The sequence below is a fragment of the Cornus florida genome, unplaced genomic scaffold, assembly GCF_030987335.1.
Source record: "Cornus florida cultivar Cherokee Brave unplaced genomic scaffold, ASM3098733v1 CherokeeBrave_3.0.0_Hap2_Chr08, whole genome shotgun sequence".
NCBI lineage: Eukaryota > Viridiplantae > Streptophyta > Magnoliopsida > Cornales > Cornaceae > Cornus > Cornus florida.
In genome coordinates, this window is record NW_026775578.1 from 40,688,283 (window position 1) to 40,710,292 (window position 22,010).

Here is a 22,010-nt window from a genome sequence, read left to right on the forward strand (position 1 = left end):
TTTCCACAACCCTAGCAGACGTCTAAGAATATATATATATATATGCATCCCACATCCTAAGTCGGCTTAAACTTATATCTACAAGTTATTAATTAAAACCTAATATACGTCGTAGTCCTAAAACTATATGAAAATAAAACCCTAGCACACATGTTTAAAACAAATAACCCACCTAAGCTTCCAGATAAAAACACGCCAATTAAAACCAATAAATCAAAGAAGTAAATTTAATCACAATTAAACAATTAAATAAAACCAACCAACAAATAATTACAATTAACCAATTAAATAAAACAAATACATAATAACAATTAACCAATTAATTTAAAATAAATTCACACTAAATTAACTAAGCAAATAAACCACATAAGTCACATAATTAAATCAAAATGCTAACAAAACAAAATTAAATTCCCTTTTTATCCTTTTGAAAACTAGGGGTATTACAACGTCGGAGTAAGGTTTCGGATTGAGACCTAAAGGCAAGTTCTAATCCTAACTCTATCTCTTTGACTCGTGTTCTTTGCATGTCCAACTCAATTCCAGGAACAGAGAAAGATTAAAATCAATTTATTACGGATGTTTGCATTGTCTGTATCAATATGTGCTCATGAACTGTTAACTTCTTATTTTACATTCTTTGTACATAATTCATGACTTAAATTGATAACAGTTGATGAATAATGAATTTTACTAGTTCTGAAACACATGGGGAAAGATTAGAATTAATCTGGTTCGTTTGGTTGAACGTCTTAAAACAGTACGTGTTTTTGATTAATTAACGGGCCGGGTTAAGTTCTGTGTGCAAAATTCATGTTAAACTAGTGTTGGTAATTGAACAAAGAATTTAATGGGTCCAGGAACCTGCTGGGACTTATTTTAAACACCTAGGTATCCTGGGAATGGAGGGAAGACCGTCGGGAAACCGTCGGAGTTGAAAGAGATGAAGAGCAGAAGGAGAGCCGACTCCCGTTGAAGGGGAGCAGTCTCCCCAAATGAAAGAGCAGGCTCCCTCAAGGAGGGATTCAGCTTTAAAGACCATGGAGGCGGCTCCCCATGGTGGGGAGCCGGCTCCAAGCTTTAGAGAGCAAGCTCCCTCTTTGAGGGAGCAGGCTCTCTCCAATTTTCTCATTTTTTTGGTTTTTTGGCGACAGTTTGGGCTACGAGGCTTGGATTTTAGGATTTTCAGATTCTGTTAAGAGGTATATTAGGGGTTTTCAGTATGTTCTAAGGCCATATTAAAACTTCTAAGGGTTGGTTGATGTGTATTAAAACACTAGGGTTTACAGTGAAACATTACATAAATCGTTACATGCAAATCTAGAAACTGTTATTGGAGATGAAGAGTTTTAATTACTTATGATTAATTTAGCAGTTTACTGTGGATGGTTACACCCTGCTAAATATGGAACAGTGGTAGGAATAAGCATGCATGAATTTAACTACTGCTGACTACGGATTTAAATAACGGTTATCAGTTAACGACTTATTTTATTTAGTGTTGGTTTGGTATTAAAAGTAAACATGTGAATTTATATGTTCTGTTATGCTAACTTGGAATTAATTGATATTCATATGCATGATATGTATAGTCAGTTATTGGATCTTGGAAAGTAATATGTATAAGCCTGTTAATTTATAAAATTTTATCATGTTTAATATGGAACAATTGATGCCTATATTTAATATATTATTATCAATTGTGGACTTTATAGAATAGTTGGTATTTACATATATGGTTGTATTGTCAACTGCTGGATGATGGATTTCATGCACCGGTATAGGACGGTGGTATGTTTAGGTTTGGATTAGCTCAAATTGCTAAATCCTACCTATATCGGAATAAGGGAACGAATTATACAAATAAAATCCTACTTATAATTAAGTCAAAGAAGCTGCACAAGCTGAATGACTAATTGGATTACTTGCTATTTATGTTAAGTTAAAGAAGTTGCACAAGCTGAATGACTAACTGGACTTACTTTGAATGGATAGGATGGACTTTAAATATATTTTTATGGTACTGCGATATGAGGCTGAGTCTCAGAGTCATCGGTTAGGGAGCGTATATGTAGTAGGATGCGTAGCTAGATATGCTAGGTTGAGGTATACCCTGTTAGGCTTAGGTACTCATGCCCACTCAGGTGCACTTTGCATGTTGCCTTCTACTCAGGTTGAGACCCCCTGCATAGTCCAGTGAGAGTCCTGTAGTGTGGATATATAAATATATACGGACTATATAGATATTGTTGAGTTGGTTAGAATGTATATGCGTATCGAGTCTCTACTTGGATTGTAGTAGGATAAAACTTGTTCATGGGCCTGACCCACTTCTATTTTTCAAGTACTCGTCAGTTCTAGACTTAGACCTGATCGTGCTAAGCAGAGATTTCTATTCACTCTTATGACGACGTAGGACTTCTCTCTATGGTTTCATTTTGGATATTTTATTATTTATACTTCAGTTTGGATTTTCGTATTAGGGGTCCAATGGATGGATTTCCAAGTTGTTTAAACGATTGGAGGTTTTGGATTTTAAGTTATTAATTTTAAAGGATTTTATTTTAGATTTCTTCCAGCTGTTAATTATTTCATATTCAGTTTTGTATTCTGTGTTCATTTAAAATACTTTAATTGGTTGATATTCCCTCGGGTTTAGACCTGGGCCTGATCAACCCGTGTCTCGGATCCGAGGGGTATCACACACAGAGCTGGCTCCAAGGGTAGGGGAGCTGGCTCCCTTGGTGTGGAAGCTTGCTCTCCACTTTTGAGAGCAAGCTCTCTTGCCTAAATGTATACTGGAAATGGTTTTAAGCATTGTTTTGATATTTTTGGGATTTTTGAACTGTTTTGGGTTAATATTGAGGATTCTAAATATTATTTCATGTTGTATTAAAACCCCATATTGCATAATTAATATCTATATGCTAATGAATTGAACAGTATGAAAGTCTAAACAAATTTTGCATACTGTTAACAGATATAAATGATTTAATTGCTTAGTCTTATTTTAGTAATTTAAATGACTGAAACATGATTTTTAAATCTTGTATTGGATGCATAGTATGGTCATATACATATTAGACTTTATTTATGCTTATTTAGAGTAGAACTTGTTCGCGGGCCTGACCCACTATTATTTTTTTCAGCTATCGGACGGTTCCAGCCTTAGAGCTTGTTCGTGCTAAGCAGAGATGGTCACTCATTCTTCCGACTACGTAGGCCTGCTATTTATGTTTAGTTTTGGATTCCTTATTTAGTTCAGTTTGTCAGTTGAATTTTGTTTAGGGGTCCACTTGTTGGATTCCCGAGTTGTTTAGTTATTGGAGGTTTTGGATTATTGTATTTTAATTATTTAATTTTAAGGATTTATATTTTAGATTTCTTTCGGCCTTTATTTTTTTCTTATTATTCTTTTGTATTTTGTGTTCATTTAAATATTAATTATCTGGTATCCCTTGGATCTATGCTCAGACTTGATCACCCGTGGCTTTAGAACCAAGGGGTATCACAGTGTTCATATGGGGGCTATTGTGTATTATCTGGGAGGATGAAAGATGGGCCTGAAAAAAGGTATATTTATTGTCTACAATTTTCCTTTTTGGTGTTTAGTACACTGCTGTGTATTACTTTTTTTTTTTTTTTTTTTTTTTTTTTTTTTACCTTGGCAAAGAGAAACAAGCAGCAACAAATCAAACCATACAATCTTTAGCTGCTAGAAGAAGAATCTCAAAAGGAATATGGACAAGAGAAACATCCTTAGGCAAATGAGTTCGGGAAAGCGATGCAAGAACATTGGCCACCTCATTGCCATGCCTAGGAACATAGCGAAGAGAAGATGAGGTGAAAGACCGAAGCGCCAGCCGAATATCAAAGGAAATGGCTTGAATATCAATAGGCCCTAGATCAATTTCAGACATAGCCTTAACCAAAGCCAAAGAATCTGATTCAAACCAAACCATAGCAAATGGGATAGATAACGCCCAAAAAACTGCTTTGCGTAGACAGATAGCCTCAGCTAAAGTCGCACTTAAGGCAGGGAATTGACTAAAAACCACAGCCTGCAGAATAGAGCCCGACGAATCTCGAAAAACAGCGCCACTGCCTCCCACTTGAGAAGATTCAGAAAAAGACGCATCCATATTACACTTAATAATACCTGGAGGAAGGGGCAACCATCTAGACAAAGAAGATGAGAAAGGCTGGGGAGGGGGGGGGGGGGGGGGAAAGATTGAAGCTAACCTCGGGACTAACTCAAAAATGAAACGTCTAACCCCTCCTTGAACTCCCAGAGTGAAGAACATGTCAATCTAACAATCTTCATCGCATCCCAAAGCTCTTCACGAAAAATAAAATTATTTCTAACCTTCCAAATAAACCAACAACAGAAATCAATGAAACCCAACACATCCGATCCCCCCTCCTTATGCCCCCACTGTTTAGACAAACGTAACCACCAATCTACAAAGGAGGAATGATGATCCATAGCAAAGTCTAATCGAAGCGGGAAAAGCTTCCAAACCTGCACAAAATGGGGACAGTGGAAAAGCAAATGTTCAATAGATTCCTCAGTTAAACCACACCTAGGGCACACAATATCAACATCAAGACCACGAATGCTTAAGCGTTCACGAACAGGAAGAGCACGTTTACAACATTTCCACAAGAAATGCTATATTTTTGGCATAGTCCCACAAGACCAAATACTCTTCCGTAAAGACTTACTACCAAACTGTAAACCAAGACCCACCAAAGAGTGATTCCCCCCTTCCAGAAGACCATACGCCAATTTATAAGCTGATCTCACTGAAAACATACCATTGGATTCCAAACCCAACCCAACCTATCCGCATTAGAAAAAACATTGAATCCACATTTAAGGATAACATCAATAGTGGCATTTGGAAAAATACAATGAAGTAAATCCACATTCCATCCCTGACCTGAAGGATCGATCAATTCCGCCACAAACTGGGGAACGAGCAAATGTGGTGGTCTCGGAAGAGGAAACAGGTGCTTAGGAACCCAATGATCCGTCCAAATGTGAATAGAGTGCCCATTACCCACTATCCAGCGACAACCAGCAGCAATAAGAGATTGAGTTGACCAAATACTCCGCCAAGCCATGAAGGATTTGATCCTAACTGAGCTTCCAAAAAAGAACAATGGTGAAAGTATTTAGCTTTGAACACTGCTGTGTATTACTTGAGTTGGTAATGTTGTTGTGCTTTTTACTGATGTTATGTGCTCTTGTGGGTATGTGGGGCTGTTATGTATTACCAATAATAAATGAGATGATGCATTTTGACTTTGTTCAATTTTTTAAGAGTTTTAGTACATAACTGTTACTACACTTTGGTAATGTTGTTGTACTCTTGTGTGCATATGGCAGTTGCTGTGTATTACCCAAACTATATGGGATGTTGCATCTTGAGTGGGATTTCAATGTTACAAATTTGGGCATGAAAAAAGGTATATTTTTTTAGTGTAATCAATATTTCAACTTTCTATTTAATAGATGATTGTTTTCATCACTTTGCTAATTCTTGTTTTTTTTTTGGACAATTGGGTAATGTTGTTGTGCTCCTCTCTTGTTGTGTAATGGGACTGTTATGATGAAAATTATTTTGAGGTCCTCTTCTCAAAAAACTTGGAAATCGTCCATACTCAGGAAGTTAATTTACATAGCTTACCCTTTAACCAAAAAAAAAAAAGTTTATTTACACATATATATATGCATTTTGGTTGGAGAAAAGGCTTTGTTGTTGCTGTGTATCATTCTTGTATTTCCACTACTAAAGATCTCTTGTGTGCGTTCTGTTGAATTGTATCATCATTAATGTAATCTTTTTTTCTTTTTCTTTTTTGGGTTCTAGTATAAAACGGTATTCTGCAACTAGAATTTACCTTGGTGTAATTTTAATGAGAACTTTGATGTTATTATTTCCTTGAGAGCTTTGATGTTAGAATTTACCTTGTTATAATTTTAAAGCAGGTGGTTGCATTATTTTTTTAAGTACCAAAAATTTTAGCAGCCTTTAACAATTTTCATTCAAATGGATCCATTCATCGAACATGATTGCTCCCATGGCTACAATGTCTCTACTAAGAAGGGGATTTGCATTAAGTTTAAATGACAAGGGGATTAACTTTTACCAATACGATTTGCATTATGTTCAATGAAAAAGAAGGGGATTTGCATTAGGTTCTGTTTGTTTCGACATAATTAAAATAATTTTTTTTTGAAAACATTTTTCTTTTTTTAGGTAAAATATTCTTTTATTTTTATTTTTTCGGTATTTGTCAAAAATCTACGTTGAGATTGGGGTTGAATCCATTGAGCGGGCACTTGCCGAAAATTGATGGATAAATTATTTTTGTTCAATTTTAATATATTTTTTTGACTTCGTAAATATTTTATAACAACCAAACACTAAAAAATAAAAAAATATTTTTTGAAAAATATTTTACATCCAAACAAATGAATAAGTTTTGACAAAATTTTCAAGTCTTGGAGGTGCACCTCCTGTGAAAGGGGATTTAATTTCAATTATCATTGCAAAACGTGGATTTTGCATTAAGCTCAATGACGATGTACATACAAGAGATGTGTCAAATTATGCAAAATTTACCTATGCATTCTTACTCATATCATCATACTTTTTATAAAATTATTAACTGTTGATAAGGGGAAAAAATTATGTGTTAATTTTTTTTTTTTTTCAAAACATATAAAAAAATGTACTCTCTATATAATAATAATTTAATAATATATTTTAAATTTTCAAAAACAAATCAAAAACACTATTTACCAAACATGTTTCTTATTTTTGTTTCAGTAATTTTGGCAACAGTTTGACTCTGCCAAACATGTTTTGTTTTTAAATTTCTTGAAACGTAAGACCTTGCCAAACATGTTATACATGTTTCTGCTTCTGAAATTCCCACTGCAAATCCATAGCAAAATACTTGTTTCGTTTTAGGTTAAAACAAAACGCCAAAAACACTAACACGTACCAAACATGGCCAAAATATTTACGTATTTCTTAACTACACAATCTTACAAATACAGACCAAATTCTTGTCTCTACTTATTCTAAAATAAATCTATATCAAGTTTAGATAATTCCAAATATTAATTTATAAAATAATAATGGGCAAATTACATCTAACACCCACGTGGTTTACATATTGTGCAGTTAAATAGAAGTATGAAAAATATAACAGTAAGGTCCAAATTGACTATTTGACTTTTGAATATGAAAGTTAATTTACATATATAATCTTAAGGCACTTAACCATTATTCAAAAGAAAAATTTGGAAGGAAGTTGACGAGAGTAACTTATGTTTTTACCCCTTCTTAATGGGCTCACCATTATTTTTGGTTATATGGGCAGTACTTACTAACTTAAACATGTTCTTTTTTGGCCTCACTAGTTTATGTGTATGGGCAGTAAACATGTGTATAAGTTATGTGGGCACCTTATTTTGTAAATCAGTATGTATGGAACATGAATATGCTTGTTAGCATTGGTACTTGAGAACTTATATGATGTAATATTTATGACTTGTTGATATGTATATGTTGGTGAATTAGTAAGCATAATATAATATATTGTACCACACTTTCAAAAAATGCCACACTACATTACCAATGTCCCTATCACTAGGATGCACAAGCAAATAACATGATTATAGCTGAAACACAAAAAATAAAGATACTTCCAAAGACCATTGTCTTGGCTATTCCTAACATGGCCTAACTTGTGCAGTTACATGCAAAACATGGGTTAGCATAAGACATTGGCTTGATGGACCATTGATGTTCCGTGCAAAACTTAATTCAAATAGTGGAGGAAAAAGTTTTGCATGGCTGGACGTAGAGATAAAGAGAAAGGGCACTTTTGTCTTTTTTGAATGATATAATTTCAGTTCAATTAATGGACAATTTGGTCTTCTCACAATATCAAGGTTATTTATGTCCAAAAGTATAATTACCCTACATTGATTTGATGCATCACTCAAGAGTGAAACCACAAGAGTGGTAGATGAATATATCGCGCATACTTCTATTTAGGTGTACAAAATGAAAATATATCGCGCATACTTCTATTTAGGTGTACAAAATGAAAATTTCATAGGTGTTAAATGTAATTTGCCCAATAATATATCTAAATTTACAATTCTTGTTAATATCACCATATTCTTCTAGTGCAATTTTAACAATTTTATTTAGATTCTTAATGACTTGCATTCTGCTTGCTAGCAATGAAAGTACTTAAAAAAATATTGTTACCAACATATAGAAAGCTATTTATGGCTCGTTTGGCATGCGTTTTGTTTTAAATGTTTTGTTTTTGATATTTTATTTTTGGCTAAAATAGAAACAATATTTTTGCTATAGGAATGTTTTGGAAAAAAATCGAAAGTATGTTTGAGAACGATGTTTTGTTGTGAAAATGTTGGAAACAGAAGTATGCAAAATATAGTTTTAGGCCATGAACAATTGTCAAAACAAGAAAAAATAACTTTTTGGTGTTTTGGTTTTGGGCCACTATTCACGAAGTGTTTTAACATTGTGTAAAATAAAATAAGATCACACTAAACATGTTTTTGTTGCCAAAATCGACAATGTAGAACCTAAAAACAAAAATAGCATAAACAAAATGCGTGCCAAACGGGGCCTTAATTTTGAAAATAGTACTTTATATAATATATTATAAAAAAAAAACACCTAAAATGTTTTTTAACTAATGGTAAGCTTTAAATATAGTAGTTAATAAAATTTAGGATTACCTAGCACACATGACACACCCCTTCACGAAAAATAAAAAAATAAAATAAAAAATAAAATAAAATCATTTGAAGCAGTGCATCCCAGGATTCGAAGACCGGTACCTTCTTTTATTCACCTAATAGGGGAGAGTGTTCTGAGCTTTTGTTGCTCCAAGACCCTTCTCTGGAGTAGTTCGTTCAGTTCTCACGAGCCCTAGTCCCGATTTCTTCTTGTTCTTCACACTCGGAGTATATATATAATATAAATTATATATATGCATATGTAGATCTCAACTCAACTCGTACAGGTATTCCACGCACTCTCTCTCTACATCTAAAACTAGGGTTAGGTTTTAAAGTTTAGATGTCTGTACATTTGTGGATTGAACTCTGTATAATCTTGTAATGCCCTTTAAATATCATTTTGAATTTTGTTATTGTTAGAAATAAGCAATTTTGTTATTGGGTGAGAGACGAAGGACAATAATGAAGTCATAACTGTGAATATTATGCTCTCTGAATAATGGCAACTTAATTAATCCAGTTACTTGCATCACCAGGCTCAGTTTGATGGAGGTCTATGTGTTCTCGAGTTCCAATTTTATGGAAAAATAAATGATTTGAGAAAGTTTAATTTTCTGTTCCTGCATTTTCTCATCAACCAAACAGCACTGGAAGGTGTGAGTACTGGGTGTTTGTGTAATTTGTTATTTGGGGAACTGCTGAACAAAAACTCATCTCAGGGTGTGAAATGTGAATTGGGTGTTTGTTGAACTATTTTTTGGGTCATGAGGCATGAAATCATGAGTCATGACTAAGAGAGTGGTGGGGCTTTTTGTTTTTGGAGAAAGAGAGCAGCAAGTGCTTTTGATATTAATGAAGGGGTGCATTACTTGAAAATTCATAAGCCCACCCTCTCAATATAAACAAAATGTTGCTACTATTATTTGGATATGTAATATGAACAGAATGTTATTATTATTTTCTTGATAAGTAATTTGAACAAAATATTATGGTTTTTGAGTCAAATTAAGTTCCTTTATTTGGTTGCAAAATAATGCATAACGGTCGCTAGCCAAAACAAACTTTAATCTTGAGTTTAGTTTGAAAAACCAATATAATGCTAGCACCTTTTGTGTTACCAGTAATAACTACATCTAAAACTTTGGAGGATGTTATACTAGCTTGGAAGTCTCAAGAAGCCACCTTTGGAATGTAATCTGAGCTTTGTTCACATGTTCAGAGAGAAAATCTTGTTGATGATAAGAGTTTCTAATAATTATGTTAAATCGGATCTAAAGTTATTCTCTTCTGATTATTCCCAATATCAAGACCTACAACTAACTCAAGACCCATAGTAAGAATTGCTCATGGGACTAATTGGAATTCCCATTTGTATGGATGATAGTTTTCATATCTTCGTCTATTGTTGGAATTATCTCTCTTTGTTTGTAGCATGCATACTCTGTGTTGTCCAGACTCTTCTCTTTACTCCAAGGTTCACGTGTTGACATTAGTATGTGATACACTGATACCAATCTGACACAAGTATCCATGTGTTGGACAGGTGAAGAAGCTCTTTGATTAGGGTTTTTAGTTGTCAAAGTATATTGTGCCCTTCGAGGTCAACAATCACCAAGATCCTAGATTTTTTTTAATAGAAGCGGTATTCCATAGGAACAAGTAGTAAATGAAGATCACATTGATGGAGCTCTTCAAGAGCTTTTGTTCTTGGACACATTTGGCTTCATGCAGAGGAAAAAGGGAAGTGATACATTATTCACACTTAGCATTATAATACAAGAAATCTTTCTAAATTTTCAAGTGCTTTCCAAGTTCTTTTGTATTTTCAAGCTAACTTTAATCAATTGATAATTTTATTTTATCCTTATAAAACCTTCTAGTTTTCTATATTTCTGCCCATTTCTTTTTTGTCTTTGTAAAGTGTTTCCTATGGTTAATATTTTTATTTTAAAACAATGTCTCAGGATATTCAAGAATATCCTCACAGGATTTTTAAATTACCTGTTACGTATCATATGAGATGTGATGTGTATTTGGCTAAGTCCGACGTGTTCCTGTACCTGCACTCAATTTTGGACTCATTTTTAGCCCAGTCCCCCTATTCTAAGTTTTTTTTTCCCCTTCCGATGAGTAAAATAGAGCCCCTATCCTAAGTTTTCATTACGTAAGTTTGATACTCTTATACAAAGGCGTACTCGTGTCCGGTAGCAAAGTGGGCGTGTGTTTGTTTTTTTTTTTTTTTTGGTTGTAGTGTAGGATGAGTGAAAGGTTCTTGCTTGTTATTAGAGTTTTATAAAGATCATAAATCGGCTTAATTTTGAATAGACAATATCACATAATGATGAGTGAAATTGAAATCCCATATTGGTAAAAATCTCTCTCTAGTTGCAAAAAGCTTGAGTTTTGTACCATATTTTCTCTCTCTCTCTCTCTCTTTTATTTTTTTATTTTTTATTTTCATTTGTTAATTTATTTTTGTGCTTTAAGCACACAGTTTAAATTATTTTCAGGACTTGTACAATATTTTTCAATCCAACATGTCTAGGTTTATCCATCTATTTTAGGGCACAAGAACACAGCTGTCCACTTTTTCATTTATCCCTAGGTTATAGTAAAATGTTTACAAAACATAGAATGTTTAACACGCGTCCTTAACTGACTTTGACAAATCCATGTAATATAGGATCAAAATTGGGAAAATATCTCATGGAACTCTAATTACGAATTTGCTCAATCTTCCTCTTCTGGACACAAGTGTCTCGTACGTGTCTGACAAAAGGTTTGTTTGATACGTTTCATACCCATGTCTATGTCGTGGATTGTGCACTTTGACATATCCATGTAATATATGGTCAAAATTGGGAAGCTATCTCATGGAACTCTAATTATGAATTTACTCAATCTTCCTCTTCCTGGACACAAGTGTCTTGTACGTGTCTGACAAAAAGGTCTGTTTGATACGTTTCATACCCATGTCTATGTTGTGTCATGTGCAGTACATGTCGCTCACACTTTCCGAAGTACCCTTGTGGAGTGGTTCGTATTAACAATTTCTGCATAAAATATTTTGTGCCCTTATTGGTATCTACTTATATTTTACCTGCTCATGTTTAGTGGGGTAACAACTGACTAACATGTGTGTGATGTGATCTTGGGTGGCTGATCCCACTTTGGCAATGCCATTATGAAAGCTTTATCTACCAGTTCTATCAGTCAAACCACAAGTCTCTAACCCCCTGGTGGCTGCATAACCTTTCCAATATCCCACTCTTTTCAACACCATATTCCTTACACCATTTCAATCTGTGTCTTTGATGATGTATTATATCCTCATAAATCTTTAAACCTGTATGCAGTTGAAGTAACTATTTGCTTGAGCTATAATTGTTATAGAATTTCTATATAGAGAAGTTCCACACACTAGTCATTACTGTTGATTCACAGCTACCTTTTTATGGACGACTTTTTTTTTAACTCAATAAATAGATTTTCAGTTTTATTTACTCTCCCCTCCTGTGTGGTAAACTCTGAGTGTTAGGTAGTTTTGGAGTGACTGTCATCTTAGATTAGTTTCTGAACCGACTTATCTTCTACATTTGTGTAATCCAAGCTAAGTGATAGTTGGGACGTGTTTGGAGAGAAAGATGAGCACGAAGGTTGAGCAGGCATCTACTCTTGAACCTCACCGTCTTCAGACCACTGCTACGGCTGCTGCATCTACAAGTACACCAAAGATTTCTAAGTTCGCAGCAAAGTCTGGATTTGTAATACCAAAAAACAAATTATCAGGTTCATTGGTTCCCATATTCCGTGGTGGTAAAAAGCTGGGAGGCAGTGATGCAACGAATGAAGAAAGTACCAAACAAGTGCAAAGGAAAACAAAATGGGCCCTTGATCTGACACAGGATGCTGCTGTCAGAAAAGGAAGAGCCTTAGCTTATCAGGTATTTAGTGATAGTTTGTGGCTTGTACAAGATTTTCATCTTTTTATTTTGCCAAGACTTCTTGAAAGATTTTTTTTTTTTTTTTTTTTTTTTTTGTCATTTTCATTTCTAACTTTATGGCATTTAATTTGGACTGATTTTGCATTTTTTGTTTTTGGTATCTGGCCTTGTTTTTTATTATAGTTTTATTTTTATTTTAAAAAGATCTTCATTTAGGTGTTAGTTATAAGTTTTTAGTAATGAGTTGGAGGCGATTATAGACCCAATTGTTGGAGGAATATTTTACTGCTCAGCTGGTGGAAATTTAAGACTTCCCCTATTGTCATTGGGTGTTGCAATGTCAGTTTCTTCTTTATATATGGCTTGCATGGACTTCCCGTTGCACCAAGTGATATTGCTGCCTGTTTGGTGGTATAAATTTTGTGCAGATTCGAGTTGATCAACTCACGCAAAGTCTGGCTTCTGGGGACAATCAAGACTCATCACCAGCAGCCCAGAATCAGGACCATGAGTCTTCAGGTCATCGGATTAACAATGAGGTAAACTAATCATTCGGGTTTCAGTATTTCCATGTTACACAGGTTTTAGCTTTTGAAACACTTAATTTATAATTTGCTGATGTAGAATTCAGAACTGTTGGAACTGGAAAGACGAGAAGCTATTGGTACATTCAACAAGGCCTTTCTAAATTGATGTCTTTCTTTTATAACTTTATATATGGCATGCTTATGTTCTTTTTGATTTCTAGGTGAAATACTAAAGTTGAACCCAAGCTACAAGGCCCCGTCTGATTATAAACCCTTGCTGAAAGAGGCTAAAGTTCCTATTCCTGTAAGTTCACTTACAGTTATCACATATTGCTTGCTGCCTTTTGTTCTCAGTTTGTATGATGTCATAATTATCTCTGAAAGAGAAAGTGGCTTATTCTTCTATCCTACAGTCATGCAACAAACTTACTAAAATGTGCAAGGCTGTGGGGTATGGATTTAGTCGATAGAGATCACATATGCATCCTAAGTTTTAGAGGAATCAATAGCTTCGATGATACGAGGGGTAAAGGTGTTTTCACTGAATCATGGTACGTGCTATAATGTCAGGACAGTGGAGAGTCGATTTTAGTGTCATAAAAGTTTTTTTTTGACACAATAGTTGAATTCATGTCAGATTGGATCATGGCTGTTAGAAGCTAATAAAATCAGAAATTCGAAGGGACGAGTTCTAATTCCGAAAAATGAAATTAAAATTGAAGGTGCCACTCAGAAAAGAGGAAAACTGAAAAAGACATGAATTGGCATTTGAGAGGACATGATGGTATTTGATTTAATGAATGCTGATGCCCTAGAATGGTTATAAGTAGATATGTGAAGCTGCCTGCTGCCCCCAAGCAGACAAGGATTTCCTGGGGTTAGTAGGACTTTATTGCTTTTGGGTCCTAATAAAGGAGTCAATTTTTATTGTCTCTTTGTGTATTAAATTATGAACTTATTATGTGTTGATCAATGTGTGATATGAAAAACATACATATAACACCGCACCAAGGTGTAATTCAATAATTAAGGCAACTTTTTTTCAATGACACCTCTGTTCAATCAAAGATCTTTAGTAGTAGCCCCTAGATATACTGACAAAATTTGGCAGTAGTTGTCATTGGCTAATACTTTATATTATTATTTGGTACCTGTGGTAAGAACAAAGGATTTCTTTATTTGATTTGCATTTTGTTATCTGTTCATCAGAGGCCTGTCATTCTTGCGAGTTGTACATTCTTTTCTTTTCTACCAATAATATCTTCTGTTTTGTGTTTAAAAAAAAAAAAAAAAACAAGAAAAGAAAAGAATGAAGGTATTAGTTATAGCTGCACCATTTTGTTTATGCTCTAACTACAGATAAATGCTTCTTCAGTGCAGCTTCATGGGTGATCGACAGAAATAATATACGGACTATCACGAAGTATTAGAAAATATGTTTAAATTTTTGTTAGGAAAAGAAAAATTGGCCATAGGAAAAAATAAGTTTATTTATTTATTTTTGTATTATTTAAATTATCTATCAATATAACTTTTTCCTAGGAAAATTGACCTTAGGGACACCTATTTAGGTGATAGATGGGAACCTTTAAACAAATGAAATCTCCATAATGCATCCAATCTTTCTTAACATTGTGATGAAATAAAGGTTTCTTATAATTATTTAGCTCCTCGACATTAGGACATGAGGACCGGGGTATTTAGCAGGAATAGTTTAGAGAAAGCTTAATGTGTACCTGTCTTTGAGAAAAGCAAAGCATTTTAGAAATAATAAGTTTATGTTATTTTCAGAATATTGAGAAATTTGTGAATAGTTCTGGAGGTATCCATTACCTTTTAGATTTTCATGATTTTTTCACTTGGTTGTATAAAGTGAGATAGATTCAGGTTTCGTATGCTGCTGGAGGAAGAAGTTTGGTGAAAATTAACTAATTTATAGTCCTTGCAGTATTTCAATGCTGCAGATAGAACACAACAATCATAAAGGAAAATTGGCATTGCATGATGTATTCTGTTTAATTATGAGATCATGGTCTCATCTATTCTGATTATGAACTGGTTAGATGTATGGTATATATCTACATCGATTATTTATCAATGGATTTGATATTTCTGCCATCAAGCTATTACTTCTTGTAGGATGAGACTAGGGCTGCAAATGAACCCAGCCCAGATGATGAGCCATATATATAATTTTTAAGGTTCGGCTCTGCTGGAATGTTGAGGTGATCAAACTCGGCTGAGCTTCAAGTTTCCTGTTGTAGCTTGTTGCTAGTCATTAGCAAGCTTGCGAGCTAGTTAACCCTGGCTGGCTACCGTTTGCGACCTTCAGCGGTTAACTTTTGTGATCAATATGCCAAACACCTATTGGTTATATATAAATACTTAAAAGTGAAATGAGTAAAACAAGAATAGGACAACCTGATGTGTCAGACAATGGTGCGTAAGAAGGTTTAATAGCCCTGCCACCTTCTGTCTCTTTAACTCATCTTTTTCATTGGACACATTAAATGCACAAGGCACTAAAATAGTTATTTGAAATTTTAAATAGCCATGACATGTAGGGAAGATTACGAACAACACTGTTAACTGCTCTTCACATTTTCAAGCCGAGCTTGGACTTTATCTGGCTCAGATGGTTTGATAAACAAGCTTGAAACCAACTTGAGCTTGGTAAATCTCAGTTTATTTGCTGTCCTAGATGAGACATATCATGATATCTGAAAATCAAGTGCCAGTGAAATAAATTTTGCTTGGTAAATCTAGGTTTATTTGCTGTCCTAGATGAGACATATCATGATATCTGAAAATCAAGTGCCAGTGAAATAAATTTTAGTTCCTAACGCCATGTGGTATATTGCCTTTGCAGATCAAGGAATATCCTGGATACAATTTTCTTGGTCTTATATTTGGGCCTGCAAGTGATACTCAAAAGCGAGTGGAGAAGGTATGCATATTGTTTGATGCCACTATCTTATTGATTTGTGAGTTTATAAAAGGCCCATGCATTCTAGCTAAAGATTTTAATGTGAAGAGATCACCATTTACTCATCAATTGTTTTTCAAATTGCAAATCAGGAAACTGGAGCTAAGATACAAGTTTATGGTACAAAAGCAGATACAGGAGAGAAGGTAGTGTGTCTGATAAATAAAAGTATATACCGTTTCACATGGTCAAACAGAAACTTCTTCTTCATTGATTCTGCACTCTCCTGTTTGATCTTTTATTTATTTTTTCTTTCCTTAGTTTTTTCTTAATATATGTTACCTTGAATTGTTTACTATTTGTTCATATAATTTATTCTCTGATGTTTGCTACAGTGTAACACAATGTTTAAACTGAGGTCCTAAATTTTTTTGCGTGTCTTATTTCCAGAGTGAAATCACCTCATCGGATGGAAATGAAATCCATGGTGCTTATCATGAGTTGTATGTTCGTGTCTCTGCTGATGCATATGGGAAGGTTGATGCTGCAGTTGCCCTAATTGAACTGTTAGTCACCCCAGTTTCAGTGAGTTTCATATACTGATGATTCTATATACCTATCTCTTTCATGCTTGTTCTGTTATACCATAGAGCTTATTTGTGGTGTTTCCCTCTTTACATCTCATTGTAACTGTTAATACCTTTTAATTAGGTAAATCCAACAGCCACTTCCACAACAGAGACTTCAATTTCTGGTGAGAATGTCAGTGTTGGTAATCAAAGTGAAGGCGCATCAACCCCTTATATGATCTCTCCTGTTGGGTTAGACCAGGGACTGGCACAACCAATTTCAGGATCTGTGCAAATTCCGATACAAGGCCAGTTTCAACCTTATTCAGGTCCATGGTTCTCAGCAGGTTTGCCTCAGACTCCAATACATCCACAACCTGGACTCATTCCTCCAAATTCTTCAGCACCACTACTCAGCAATCCTGTCCAAGTATCATCATCATCATTCAATCCCTCAAATATGCCGTCATTGTTTGGTCCTCGACCACTTATGACAGCTGGATTTGGCTTTGGTCCCCGTGGACCACAGCCACCAGTTTTGCAGCGCCCTTACATGCCTCAGGTACCCCACTTTGGTCACACTGGCCCACCAAGAAATTTTCCCATGCCATCTTTCCAGCCCTTACCAGCTCAACCCAATACTTCAGGCCCGCCTCAATTTACTGGTAACCAAGCCACACCAACAGGGCCTTCCCCAAATTTGAGGCCTTTAATGCCTTCAATGCCTCAACCAGCATCAAGACCTCTGTCAGGACCACTCCCTGACCGACCATTGACCCCTGCTGGTAACTCTACTCAATGGTCTCAGCCTCCGGCAGGCACACCTATCTCTATTGGTATGGGCAGCATGGCGCAGATGGTACCACCAATGGTCCCCCCGCAGGGGCCGTATCCTGTAGCCTCACAACCCATTGTTGGGTCTGGAGCTCCATTATCAAATTTTTCTTCATCCAATATGGTTTCACCTGTAACCTTCCCATCCAGGTCTGCTGCCCCTGAGTCATCCAGTACAGCTGTGAACCGTCCTATTGCAGCTCCTGTCTTTACTTCTGTTCCACGGTCTCAAGTGGGGCTTTCCCCTGTATCATCTTCTTTACTTCCCGCATCCATCCATTCTTCACCTGTTCCACCAGCACGTCCGATGATGTCTCTGGCTGCAGCACCTAATGCTTCCCCAAATCCTGTATTAGGTATCACACCAATTCCCTCATCAATGGGATCCACATCAACACTACCACCTCCTTCACAATCAGGAATCTTGAGTCCTGCTTCTGGAAGTGCCCCAAATTTTACTCCCATAAAACCCCCTTCTGTAACAGCTCCGAAGCCACAACATCCAAGTTCAAGTGATTTCACTTTTCAGCCTCACAGGCCGCAGAATCCAGCCCCTCAAATGGTTCCAAGGCCAAACAATCAGCCTACATTGCCCCGACAACCTACAGTGCAGCCACCTCAGGCACCTCAAACACCACCTTTCCGGCCAGCAATGCATAGTCCAACCCCACAAGCTGTCATGCAAGGTTTCCCTGGGCCACAGGTTAACAACCTGATGAATCAACCTCGATCTCAGATATCTGTTCCCTTCGCGGGTAATCCAGCTTCAACTCCAACCCCACTCAGGCATGCAGCAGCATTTCCGAATCCAGGTCCTATTGCACCAAATTCAACTGTTCCTCAAGTTGCGCCAAGAAACTTCAGTCCAGCTCCCCAAATGGCCAATTTGGCTGGCCCTTTCCCTCCCAGGCTTGGAAATCCCATGCAACTTCAGCAAAATTATCCCGGCGCAGGAACTCGACCACCAAATCTCTTGCCTTCTCCAAATCAACAGTTTAGCAGCAATCGTCCGTTTGCATCTGGTAAGCCAGGTTCTAGCCATCCGGGAGTGCAGCAAATTTATGATCCTTTCTCGCCCACTTCTGCACCGGTTTTGCCTCATCAGGGAGGTAATTCAGCAAAAGTGAGAAAGCAGGAGAGTGATCCAGAGTATGATGATTTGATGGCATCAGTTGGAGTAAAATGATTAAAGAGTTGGGATTGCATTTTGTTGGTTATAAGATTCAAGGGGGGCTGTTATGACCCAAAACAGAAAATCTAGAATTTCATTGATGCCCAGAGAATAGAGATTACACTGACCTCTCTGAATTATATTGTGTGAACTAATCATTGTGATTGTTGATTGTATCTCTTGCATTTTCTTTCTTGTAGAGAGGTAGGGAGACTAATCCTATAAAAAGTAGTTTTGGATGTACTTATAATTGAGTGTAAAGATAACATATTCATCATAGTCCATTATAAGCAGCAGTGAGAGATTACATTGCCCCTTGCATATATCTATATGTATGTATATATTATTATTTCATAATCACATTTAACTACTAGATTGAGATAGCTCTCCATATTTAACCATTAGATTGAGACAATTATTTTTGAGTTAGATGAATTATTTAATACATTTATCAATTCAGTGGTGGTGAAATTTGAAGAGGTGTTTTATTTATTTATTTTTTATTATTATTATTTTTTTAACATTACTTTTTTACATACACGATGTCTAAAACATGTTGGTAGTGAGATTCGAGCTCTCGCTCTATTTTGCTCTTATGGAGACTTGAATTATCAATTTTTTACTAAGGTGAGAAAGTATCACTAAATTCTAATTCTTGGTGTAATGACAAATTTAGATCAGTAAATCTGAGATCACTAAGTGAGATTTGAACTTAAATGATGCACCTTATTTGCGGATGATTGGATGTATTTATAAATTGTAAATGATTGGATGTATTTATAAATTGCAAATCAAGTCTAAAGTAATTTAGTGGGCAGGTTGATACATTTTTACCACCAAAAAAAATAATAAAAAATAATAATAATAATAATTGCCGTTCTTTGAAAAAGCCAGTAATAGCTTGCCTCTCTTATCATGGTACAACTGGAAATCATTGTCACCCTGTTATCATTCTCATGATCGATATATAATTTGATAATATTATTGATATTGTTTCACTATTCGAGTATTGGTATCAGTTTTGCATGATATGGCCTCTACTTACTATAATTTCTATAAAATGGGAATTTTGGTTTCAAAATGTTTCATATTTTGGAATTTAGTGTTGCATATTTCTTACCTTTTTGTATTTCTGTGTAACATAAAATATTATTATTATTTATTTAAAGGCTGGTTTTCAAAGTGGATAAACACAAGATCTATACATTGACGATTTGACATTGTAAGTGACTAAAAATTAAATTCTGAAACATATCAATTAGAGAATCAGCTGAAAACCAGGCTCATGTCCAGAATCAAATAAAATAGAGACCTTTACAAGAAGGTGGTGGTTTCATGAAACAATTAACAAAATACATGACCCCTCTCACTGAGGGACCCACAAAAACGAAAAAAAAAAAAAAAAAACACGAAAAGAGAAAAAAACGAATATGACCACTCTCATTAATTACTAATTCAACTAAATATATGACCTCTCTCATAAATCACTAACTTTCTTCTATACATGCACAAAAACACAATGAGCCCTCCTAAGCTAAAAACCCATCAATACAAACCAAACAATATCAATCTATTCACACTCTTTACCTTTTTGCCCCCAAATTAATTGTTTGCTCTCACTAAGCCAACACTATTAATTGTGGGCTTAATTAAAACAAAGTGGGATACAATACCACCAACCTAATTTTTTACACACACCTTATTATTAGAAAAATAATTGAGAGTCTGATATGACATTTCCTACTGATTTATGCGAATGAGAATGATGTCATTAATATTTTTAACATAATGATAATATCAATCCCTATTCGCATAAAATTAACAGAATTTGTCAGATTATTGACTCGTTATTATTATTAATTTCTACCTTTCCATGTCAATTGGTCCAAACCCTTTTCCCATATGATCAAGAAAACTCTTGGAGTTGCCTTGTTTGCTTTTATTCTGAGCCTCAACATCCTCGGTATCTTCTTCTAGGTGTTCTTCATATTTTGCTAGAGATTGGTATTCAATTTTGCCGCCATAAAATCTGATCAACACCAAGTAAATGGACACTGCAAAAATGGTCACTCCAATCAAGTACCAGCTGAACTGAAGATTCACCAGCGATTTAGCACGGTGGAGGGCTTCATCCGCGGTGCACCGGACCACAAAGTGACCGTCTTCCAATTTCATGAAGCAACCTTTAGGCATCAATTCAGGTGTCCAAAGCATGAACCCCATAACGATAAGCCAAACACCTTGGAACAATATGCTAAGTGACCTAACAAAACTGACCATGAAGCTCTTAGGGTAACCAACACCCATGAGAGTGGTGACTAGAGACACGAGTATGACAACTTGGAGGAGCATGTGGTATTGGCCTTCCACGCCCATGTGGTCAGCAGAATGGAGGTGGAAGAGGAGAAGCTGCTGGCCGAAGGCGATGGCTCCGAGCAGTTGGGTGAGGCCGTGGCGTGGTTTTGGGGGTGCAGCAGCGCGGTCTAGGAGGATGGACAATGCCGCATAGACGAAGAAGGTCATGGAGATGGAGGAGTGCTCGAAGTTGTGGAGATGGTTGGAGGGTATGGTGCCGTCATGGTCTAAGGGGTGGTGTTTGTGGGGCCCAATGAAGAGCTCCATGGCGATGGACATGGAGGAGGCTCCCATGATCAAGAAGAGCTCTAGGTATCTTGACTTTGAGGTTGGGAACCATGGCAAGGATGTGTAGGAGTTTGGGTGGAGAGCATGGTGCTTGATGTGGTTGAGGAGGTGCCATAGTCCAATGACAAAGAAGCCAAAGCCAGGTGCAACATGTCCCACCAAAGTGCCCATGTTTTGTGTGTGTGTGAGGAGACCCTTGTGGTTGATTAGTTGTGTTTGGTCCTTCGATAGAGATAGAGAGAGGAGAAGGGGAATAAGGGATACAGGAGGAGAGAGAAAGAGGAATGAACAATGAGGCGGGGGGGAGGGAAAGGGGGGGTTTAAGGGGGTTGAAATGTGGAATTTTTTATGGTCTAGAGGCTTCTAATTCTATGAGGATGGCGTTTGAAGTTTGAAGTTTGAATAGTACTACATATTTGAGGTCTTGTGTCTTGTGCTTTGGGTAATAAAATAGAGTTGACCAATGACCCCTTATCTAGATGATGTGGCAACTTGTTTTCTAGAAGCAAGGCCCATCCATCTACATTAAATATACGGAGATATGACTTCCAATATTTTGTTAAATTATAAATTCATCTTATATTATAATTAGTTTT

General features: G+C 35.9%; 2 protein-coding genes across 2 annotated transcripts; one reads left to right on the forward strand and one right to left on the reverse strand.

Moving 5' to 3' along the window:
• Positions 1–8,887: 8,887 nt before the first annotated feature.
• Positions 8,888–19,092, forward strand: LOC132271449 (uncharacterized). The gene is made up of 9 exons (XM_059772837.1): positions 8,888–9,084; positions 12,411–12,744; positions 13,173–13,283; positions 13,369–13,408; positions 13,493–13,575; positions 16,141–16,218; positions 16,350–16,403; positions 16,648–16,782; positions 16,909–19,092. The coding sequence occupies exons 2-9, from the start codon at positions 12,445–12,447 to the stop codon at positions 18,784–18,786; spliced, it is 2,679 nt and encodes an 892-aa protein (XP_059628820.1). The 5' UTR covers positions 8,888–9,084; positions 12,411–12,444; the 3' UTR covers positions 18,787–19,092.
• A 937-nt stretch (positions 19,093–20,029) lies between these two features.
• Positions 20,030–21,715, reverse strand: LOC132271450 (uncharacterized). Its single transcript, XM_059772838.1, has one exon. It carries the CDS (start codon positions 21,583–21,585, stop codon positions 20,635–20,637), a length of 951 nt encoding a protein of 316 aa, XP_059628821.1. The 5' UTR covers positions 21,586–21,715; the 3' UTR covers positions 20,030–20,634.
• Positions 21,716–22,010: the final 295 nt, after the last annotated feature.